At 38.7% G+C, this 9,844-nt stretch overlaps 1 protein-coding gene across 6 annotated transcripts in view; it reads right to left on the bottom strand.

The window, feature by feature from the left end:
• Positions 1–8,436: 8,436 nt before the first annotated feature.
• The window catches only part of NUP98 (nucleoporin 98 and 96 precursor), a 116,136-nt gene continuing 114,728 nt past the window's right edge, over positions 8,437–9,844 (bottom strand). For all 6 annotated transcript variants that reach the window (XM_060605721.2, XM_060605720.2, XM_060605725.2 and 3 more), the window contains one exon: positions 8,437–9,818. In XM_060605721.2, the coding sequence (XP_060461704.1) occupies positions 9,601–9,818 (218 nt within the window). In that variant the 3' untranslated portion in view covers positions 8,437–9,600. The remainder of the gene's footprint in view (positions 9,819–9,844) is intronic.

Raw genomic sequence — 9,844 nt, 5'->3', positions numbered from 1 at the left:
TCTCCCCTCCTGGTGGGAATGGGAGCTGAGCCTCAGGCTCCTCCAGGTGGCCCCACAGAGCAGGGGATGCAGCTCACATCCTCACCTCCAGCTCCCTACAGCCATCCCAATCGGAGCCTCAGTGTTTTCCCCATGCCCAAACACCATAGGTGATATGGGGTAGCAGGGAAAACACAGGCTTTAGAGTCACTTTCAGCTCTGTCTTATGAGTTGTCTGACATGGGCAAGCTACTGAAACTCTCTGGGTTTCGGTTTTCTCATACAGGATAATGGGATTAACAGTCTTCACTTTGAAAGGATTAAATGAGACAAGCAATTATGCAAGGCAAGTGCCCAGCATATTGTCTGATGCACAGTAGTCAACCAACTATACTCTCAGTGATATCTTCAGGAACACACACTTAGATTCACAAGTCTTCAGCCCCTGGCAACCACAGCTCTAAACTTTCTATCTCCATAATTTTGACTTAAGTACCTCATGTAAGTGGAGTCACACAGTTGTCTTTTTGAGATCAGTTGATTCACTTTGCATAATATCCTCAAGATTGATCCATTTTGTTACATATGTCAGAACTTTCTTATTTTAGGGCTATATATATTCTATTGTATGCATATGCTACATTTTGCTTATCTATTCATTCCTTGAGGAATACTTGGCTTGCTTCCACATTTTGGGTAGTATGAATAATCCTGCTGAATATGAAAATAGAAATATCTCTTCAAGACTTTGTTTTCAGTTCTTTTGGATATATACCCAGAAATGGAATTGCTAGGTCATATGGTAATTCAAATTTTTTTTTTTTTGAGAAATCGTCATACTACTTTCTATAATACCCATAACATTTTACATCCCCACCAAACAGGGTACAAGGGTTCCAATTTCTCCACATCCTCATCAACATTTATTATTTTTTCTTTTTTTTTTAAATAGTAGCTATCATAATGGGTATAAGTTGGTATCTCACTATAGTTTTGATTTGCATTTCCCTAATGATTAGTGATGTTGAGCATGGTTTCATGTGCTTATTGGCCATTTATATGTCTTCTTTGAAGAAGTGTCTATTTGAGGCTTTTGTCCATTTTTAAATTGTTTTTTTGTTGTTGTTGTTGTTGTTGTGTTCTAGGAGTTCTCTCTATATTCTGGATATTAAGCCCTTATAGGGTATATAATTTGTAAATATTTTCTTCCATTCTATGAGCTGCTTTTTTAGTCAGTTGATATATTCTTTTGGTGAACAATATTTTAAATATTTTATGAAGTCCCGTTTGACTGTATTATTTTTTTGCCTGCACTTTGAAGTCATATCCAATAAATCACTGCCAAATCCAATGTTGTGAAGCTTTTGCCCTGTATTTTCTTCTAAGAGTTTTATAGTTTTAGTTCCTATATTTAAGTATTTGATCCATTTTAAAATTTTAGGTATGGTGTTTAGATAAAGGTACAACTTTATCTCTTTGCATGTGGATATCCAGTTATCCCAGCACCATTTGTTGAAAAGACAAATTCTTCCATTGAATGGTCTTGGCTCCCTCATCAAAAATCATTTGACCCTCATGTGAGGGTTTATTCCTGGCTCTCTATTTTAACCCATTAGTCTAGATGTCTGTTTTTATGCCCATACCACACTGTTTTGATTACTGTACCTATGTAATAAGTTTTGAAACCAGGAAGTGTGAGTCCCCCAGCTCTGTTCTTTTCCAAGATTGTGTTGGTTATTCAGAGTCCCTTGAGATTCCATATGAATTTTAGGATGGATTTTCTTATTTCTGAAAAAAAAAATGCCACTGGGATTTTGGTAGGAATTGCACTAAATCTGTAGATTGCTTTGGTTAGTATAGATATTTTAAATCTTCCATTCCATGAATACGATGTCTTTCCATTTGTCTTTAGTTTCTTTAAGCAATATTTTAGTTTTCAGTGTACATGACTTTTGCCACCTTGACTATGTTCATTCCTATTTTCTTTTTGATGCTATTGAAAATGGAATTAATTTTATAATTTCCTTTTTGGATTGTTCATTGTTAGTGTATAGAATGCAATGGATTTTTGCATGTTGATTTTGTATACTGCTTTGAATTAATCTATTCAGCTATTCTAACAGTGCTGCTGTTGAACGCTGTCATCATCATTGTTATTTGGTGTAATCTTTAGGGTTTTCTACATAAAAGATCATATCATCTGCAAACAGATTTTACTTCTTCTTTTCCAATTTGGATGTCTCTTATTTGTCTTTCTTGCCTAATTGTTCTGGCTAGATCTTCCAGTATTATGTTGAATAGAAGTGGTGAAAGAAGATGTCCTTGCCGTGTTCCTGATCTTAGAGGAAAAGGTTTCACTCTTTTACCATTGAGTACAATGTTTGTTGTGGGTTTTTCATATATGGCTTAGTTTGTAAGAGTGTTGGGTGTTTATCGTCCTATTTTATTGAGTGTCTACCATGAAAGAGTATTGAATTCTGTCAAATGCTTTTTCTGTATCCGTTGAGATGATCATGTTCTTCTCCCCACCCCCATTCTGTTAGTGTGATGTATACATTGATTTTCACATGTTGAATCATCCTTGCATTTCAGAAATAAATCCCACCTGGGGCACCTGGGTGTCTCAGTCAGTTAAGCATCCGACTTTGGCTCAGGTCATGGTCTCACAGTCTGTGAGTTTCAGCCCTGCATTGGGCTCTGTGCTGACAGCTTAGAGCCTGAAGCCTACTTCAGATTCTGTCTCCCTCTCTGCCACTCCCCTGCTTACGCTCTGTCTCTCTCTCTCTCTAAAATAAACATTTTAAGAAATTAAAAAAAAAAAAAAAAAAAGAAATACCACTTGGTCCTGGTGTGTAATCCTTCTGATTTGCTGAATTCAATTTGCTGATATTCTGTTGAAGATTTTTGTATCAATGTTCATAAAAGAATTGGGCTGTAATTTTCTTTTAGTGTCTTTTTCTAGCTTTGGTATAAGAGTAATTGTATACATTAAATGGGCAACTGTAGGTAGGGGTGCCTGGCTGGCTAAGTTGGTAGAGCACATGACTCTTGATCTTGGGGTTGTAAGTTTGCCCTCATGGTGGGAGTAGAGATTACTTAAAAATAAAATCTTTTTTTTAATTAAAAAATTTTAAAAAAAATTTAATGTTTATTTTTGAGAGAGAGAAACGAGCAGGGGAGGGGCAGAGAGAAAGGGAGACACAGAATCTGAAGCAGGTTCCAGGCTCCAAGCTGTCAGCACAGAGCCCGACACAGGGCTTGAACTCCCAAACTGCGAGATCTTGACCTGAGCCAGAGTCAGATCCTCAAATGACTGAGCCATCCAGGCGCCCCCAAAATAAAATCTTTAAATAGGTAAGTGTAAAGTATGTGAATTATATCTCAATAAAGCTGTTACCAAAAATCTCATAAACAATCATGAATGAGAGCTGAAACAAGAAAATAATCACAGAAACAAGAAAGTTCACAGGTACTGGACATATTAAATAATAATAATTTGAGTAATGTATTCTGGGTATTGCTCTAAGCACCATAATATGTATTAGTTCATAATTCTTACAATACCCTATAAGTTAAATACTATTATTGTTTCCATTTTATAAATGAGGTAACTGAGGCACAGGAATAACTTAGTCAAGATTCCATAACATATACCAAATGGACTCGGGATTTGAAAGTAAGATATTAGGAGTAGGGAATCCATGCCTTTCTATGCTGCAACTATATTGCCCCTTTTAAAAACAAAATAGATATATGCATAATATGATTTAAATAAGAAGGATTGGAAATTTATTAACAAAATAAGAGTACTCTCAAAAATGAGGAGGTAGGTTTAAAAAGTAACCACATAGGGGCTCCTCGGTGGCTCAGCTCGTTGAGCAGTCAACTTCAGCTTGGGTCATGATCTCACAGCTTGTAGGTTTGAGCCCCGTGTTGGGTTCTGCACTGACTGCTCAGAGCCTAGAGCCTCGTTCGGATTCTGTCTCCTTTCTCTCTCTTTCCCTCCCCCACATTTGCGTGTTCCCTCCCTCTCTCTCTCTCTCAGAAATAAACATTAAAAAAATTTTTTTAGCAATCCCTATCAAAATAACACCAACATTCTTCACAGAGCTAGAACAAACAATCCTAAAATTTGTATGGAACCACAAAAGACCCCTAATAGCCAAAGCAATCTTGAAAAAGAAAACCAAAGCAGGAAGCATCAGAATCCCAGACCGCAAGCTGTATTACAAAGCTTGAATCATCAAGACAGTATGGTACTGGCACTAAAACAGATACTCACATCAATGGAAAAGAATAGAGAACCCAGAAATGGACCCACAAATGTATGGCCAACTAATCTTTGACAAAGCAGGAAAGAATATCCAATGGAATAAAAATAGTCTCTTCAGCAAGTGGTGCTAGGAAAACTGGACAGCGACATGCAGAAAATGAACCTCAACCCCTTCTTTACACCACACACAAAAATAAACTCAAAATGGATGAAAGACCTCAGTGTAAGACAGGAAGCCATCAAAATCCTCGAGGAGAAAGCAGGCAAAAACCTCTTTGACCTTGGCCACAGAAACTTCTTATTCAACATGTCTCCCAAAGCAAGGGAAACAAAGTCAAAAATGAACTATTGGGACCAAAATAAAAAGCTTCTGCACAGCAAAGTAAACAATCAGCAAAACTAAAAGGCAACCAACAGAATAGGAGAAGATATTTGCAAATGACATATCAGATAAAGGGTTAGTATCCAAAATCTATAAAGAACTTATCAAACTCAACACCCAAAAAACAAATAATCCAGTGAAGAAATGGGCAAAAGACATGAACAGACACTTCTCCAAAGAAGATACCCAGATGGCCAACCGACACATGAAAAAATACTCAACATCACTCATCATCAGGGAAATACAAATCAAAACCACACTGAGATACCACCTCACCCCTGTCAGAATGGCTAACATTAACAACTCAGGCAACAACAGATGTTGGCGAGGATGTGGAGAAAGAGGAACTCTTTTGCACTGCTAATGGGAATGCAAACTGGTGCAGCCACTCTGGAAAACAGTATGGAGGTTCCTCAAAAAATTAAAAATAGAACTACCTTATGACCCAGCAATTGCACTACTAGGTATTTATCCAAGGGATACAGGTGTGCTGTTTCGAAGGGCACATGCACCCCAATGTTTACAGCAGCACTATCAACAATAGCCAAAGTATGGAAAGAGCCCAAATGTCCACTGATGGATGAATGGATAAAGATGATGTTGTATATATGTGCAATGGAGTATTACTCGGCAATCAAAAAGAATGAAATCCTGTCATTTGCAACTACGTGGATGGAACTAGAGAGTATTATGCTAAGTGAAATTAGACAGACAAAAATATCATATGACTTCACTCCTATGAGGACTTTAAGATACAAAACAGATGAACATAAGGGAAGGGAAGCAAAAATAATATAAAAACAGGGAGGGGCACAAAACATAAGAGATTCTTAAATATGGAGGACAATCAGAGGGTTACTGGAGGGGCTGCGGGAGGGGGGATGGTCTAAATGGGTAAGGGGCATTAAGATATCTACTCCTGAAATCACTGTTGCACAATATGCTAACTTGGATGTAAATTAAAAAAATAAATAATATAAATCATGGAAACAACAACAAAAAAAACCCTAATGGACAAATGATCCACCTACTTCAACAAATAAAGGATGTTAAAAAAAAAAAAAAAGAGGGGGAAGAGAGTTGATAATATGATACTTGAGATTTATCAACCAAATGCAAAGTATGGACCCTGTTGAGATCCTAATTCAAACAATTCAACAGTAAAACTTGACCTTTGAGACAGCTGGGAAAATTTGAAAATGCAGTGGATGTCAGTTCCTATCTAGGAATTATTAATTTTGTTAGGTGTGACAAAGGCGTTGTGATTATGTTTATAAAAATTTACTTGTTATAAATTCTTAGGTATTGAGGAAATGATGATCTACCTTAGAAATACCATTGTGGGATGGGCAGATATAATGGAGGTAAAGAGGAAAGGATTTTGACAAATGTTGCATGTAGATTCATGACAGCATCTTACTCTTGCATAGGTGAAAATCTCTACAGTAATAGGTTAATAAAAAACCCTCAGGAAAACATAAGAAATGAAGGTTTAAAGCAGAAATCAATATACAGTAAAACCTTGGTTTGCGAGCATAATTCATTCCGGAAACATGCTTATAATCCAAAGCACTTGTATGTCAAAGCGAATTCCCCCATAAGAAATAATGGAAACTCAGATGATTTGTTCCACAACCCAAAAATATTCATATAAAAATGATAACAATACTGTAATATAAGAAAATACAAAAAAAAAAAAACCCCACCTGTACTTACCTTTGAAAACCTTTGTGGCTGGTGTGAGGGAGATGAGAGGACGATTGTTAGGATGACTTTCACTAGCACTAACAGAATCACTACTATCTATTGGGTTAATAGCATCTTTTTCTATACCATAGCCATTGTATACATTCTTGTGGATATTAACTACAGTACAGTGTTAACAAACTCCTGTCTACTGTATTTAACATAACTGGCAATAAGGCAGCAGAGGCAAGGGTCTCTATCTGCAGGCAGCCTGACCTAGAATGAAGCAAAGCATTCCTAAGCTTACTCTTGTATGGAAAAGCAAAGCAGTGTCCATAGGTGCTTTGCAGTGACAAAAAATACACTAATGCCAGTTGTGGGCACCTTACAACGTTCTGAAAAATTACTGATTTCTGCCAAACACCAAGGCCTGGGACTGAGCATCCAAGCATGGGGGGTGATCACCCACAATCCCACTGAGAGAGGAGAAAGAAAACCATTGGCTCCGTTGTGATGTGACGTTCAGCATCACATGCTACTCATATTCCAAGACGTCGCTCGTTTATCCAGTTAAAATTTATTAGAAATGTTTGATTGTCTTGTGGGACACTCCCAGAACAAGTTATTCGTAATCCAAGGTTTTACTGTATTACAATACAGAACTTTGGTAAAATTGATAAGTTGAAGAGCTGGTTTTTTGAAAAACAAAAAATCTCAAGTAATTTTCAGTTAATACAAAGTAGCAGCTGAGTCTACTACTGCATCTGAAAAGAGCAGCTCCTGCAGGCCTTGGTTTGGCTAATCCAACATTTTTTTTTTTTTTAAAATTTTTTAACGTTTATTTATTTTTGAGACAGAGACAGAGAATGAACGGGGGAGGGACAGAGAAAGAGGGAGACACAGAATCGGAAGCAGGCTCCAGGCTCTGAGCCATCAGCCCACAGCCCGACGCGGGGCTCGAACTCACGGACCGCAAGATCATGACCTGAGCTGAAGTCAGACGCTTAACCGACTGAGCCACCCAGGCGCCCTGGCTAATCCAACATTTAATCTCCAGACCTTTCCTGACTTTGACTTCGGCATTCTGCCAAGGAAATACACTTATTTTAGGTATTATATGAGGTTGCAGATTCCATAACTCTTTAAGAGTTTTGAGAAAACTGATTCCCGTTTTTATATTTTTGAGAAACTTAACATGGAGTTTTGAAATGTAGAAGAGCTTCATCTTATCATTCACTTTGAACTGTAAGTCTGTTGTCTGTGATGTAACATAGCTGCTATGATAAACATCTGACATACAGCCTTTAAAAAATACATGGATATGAAATACTTGTCCTAAGAGGAAACACTGCACATATTCACAATTCTTTAACACTTCTAAAGGCTAACCATTTCTAAGGCACATTTACTTTTCACACAACACCTCTCTCACAAGGAAACCAGAACAGGAATTCTTTGCTAGAAGCCCAGTAATGCTCTGTGACTCAGGTTCACAGTCAGTAACGGAGATTCCCAGCTGAGTTACCCTTGTCCTTGCAGATCTAAAGGGAAGCCCCAGACCTACTCTGCTTTAGCTCCAAATTCCAAATTCCTCCATGTCCCAGTGTCTTTGGCCTAATCCTACTTGGAATTTGCTGACACCTTCAGTTTAACAGACCAAAAAACAAACAAACAACCTCCACCCCACCACAAATAGTACTCATCAGACCCATCTGCTCCCTCTGCAAAACAGGTCTGTTTAGCAGCAACATAAAAGATCATTAACCCCATTACACAATGGAACATGAGTATGATCCAAGTTTTAAAAACAAACAAAACCTCCAGAGCAGAAAAGCCAGGAGGCTTTGAACCCTAAAGGCAATGAGACTCTTCCCTGATCCCTCACTGGGAATCCAAGCACATAAAAAAATGCTTATAAATATTTTTATATGAACAGGATTAATTAATAATCTCAACCTACTCACCCCTAAATTTGCTCATAAATTTAGCCTTTGATTGTTCTTTCTTTAACCCATGCCCCATCTCTGTTTAGATTGCAGATCAACTGAGGCTACTATAAAGCTCCTTGGGGTAAGAAGGCTCAAAAAACACAAAGGGAAAAGGCCAATAGCAGGAATGCTATAAACATTTCATTTTATTTATTTTTTTTTTTAAGAAAAGTAGCTTCAGAAAAAGAAGAAAATAATCTAGATCATTTATTTATATATATATATATATACTTTTTAATAAAAACCTTTACATAATCTTCATGCATAAAGACCTAGAGGTGGCCATGTTGTCTGTGACAGACCTAATACCAGCTGTCACAGGTCTTTACCTGGGACTCCCCATAGCTGGCAGCAGTGTAGCAAAGGCCCTCCACTAAAGCCCCTAAAGCCCAGCTCCTTGCCTGCCTCAGTAATGGTTTTATGTTCTAGGACTGTAGACAATGGGTAGGAAATGCTTTGGGCTAGAAGAGAAAGGATGAGGAGGGCTACCCAACCTGCCATGTTTTATCCAAACTCTTCAGGGAAATCCAGAATGGAGGCCTAGCAAGATGACTGAAAACCAGGGATCAAACTGAGTTCTGGAGCTTCCCAGAGACATGGGGTCTGTGACCAAGAGTTCCTGCACATGGTAGCAGGAAAGGTTTGGTGTTCATGCAACATTCAAGGCAGAACAAACAAGCCTTGAAGATTCATCCCTCCACGGCAGGCACTCACTTCTACCCTAAATGAGTCAGAAAGACCCTGTTACTGCTTCCTAACTCAGTCCAACCCTCTTTGGACTCTAAAACAGTGTCAAGTCATCAACCTACTTAAGAGACAGATTCTCCTTCCTTGTGTGGATAGTTCATCTGTTAAGGAAGGACAGTCTTTGATTAACACATTTGTCCTAGTATAAAAGGGCTGAGGTAGGAGTAGGGTAGCAGGCTGGCATGGAGGGCCACAAGATCCAGAATGGCTGAGAGTGGAAAAGGATTCCCTGGTTCTCTGGGGGGGGGATTCTGCCAAAGGTGTTTTATTGATCATTTTTCAAAAGAAAAAAAAAAAAAAAAGAATGGTTTTTTAAGGATGGTAAAAAGAGGCTTGACTCCTTTTTGGGTTCCAAAAGCCCTTACGTTTTGTTCAGTAAGAAAAGCCCTGAACAAATGGAGGCTGCTGCTTGGGGCAGCAGGAAAACAGGATGGATTCCACAGCTAACCAAGAGAATGGCAAACAGTGCCAATCAACTCAATGCAAAGGATCTTTGTGTGGTGAGTGTGAACAAGCATGTGAGTGTGTTGGGAGGAACTTGGGGTTCACTGGCTTCCAACAGTCAATTCTCGCAGGTAGGACTGTGTGAGACCACGCAGTTCCTCCAAGGCATAGTCCTCAGGCATGGGGAGTCGGCCAACGTGGGGAGCCAAGAGACGCAAAGGGACTCGCTGAGGGTCTGGTGTTGAGTCGGAGGTTGCATCAGGGGCATGCCGAAGGCTCCATACCACCCGCAGCAGGTTGGCTACACGTTTGGCCATGTCTGGAGAGAAAAAAAATGGAGTGGGG

This window comes from Panthera onca, chromosome D1 (genome assembly GCF_046562875.1).
Source record: "Panthera onca isolate mPanOnc1 chromosome D1, mPanOnc1 haplotype 2, whole genome shotgun sequence".
In the NCBI taxonomy this organism is placed as follows: Eukaryota; Metazoa; Chordata; class Mammalia; order Carnivora; family Felidae; genus Panthera; species Panthera onca.
Note: the sequence above shows the minus strand (reverse complement) of the source record. Positions and strands in the feature narration are given on the sequence as shown.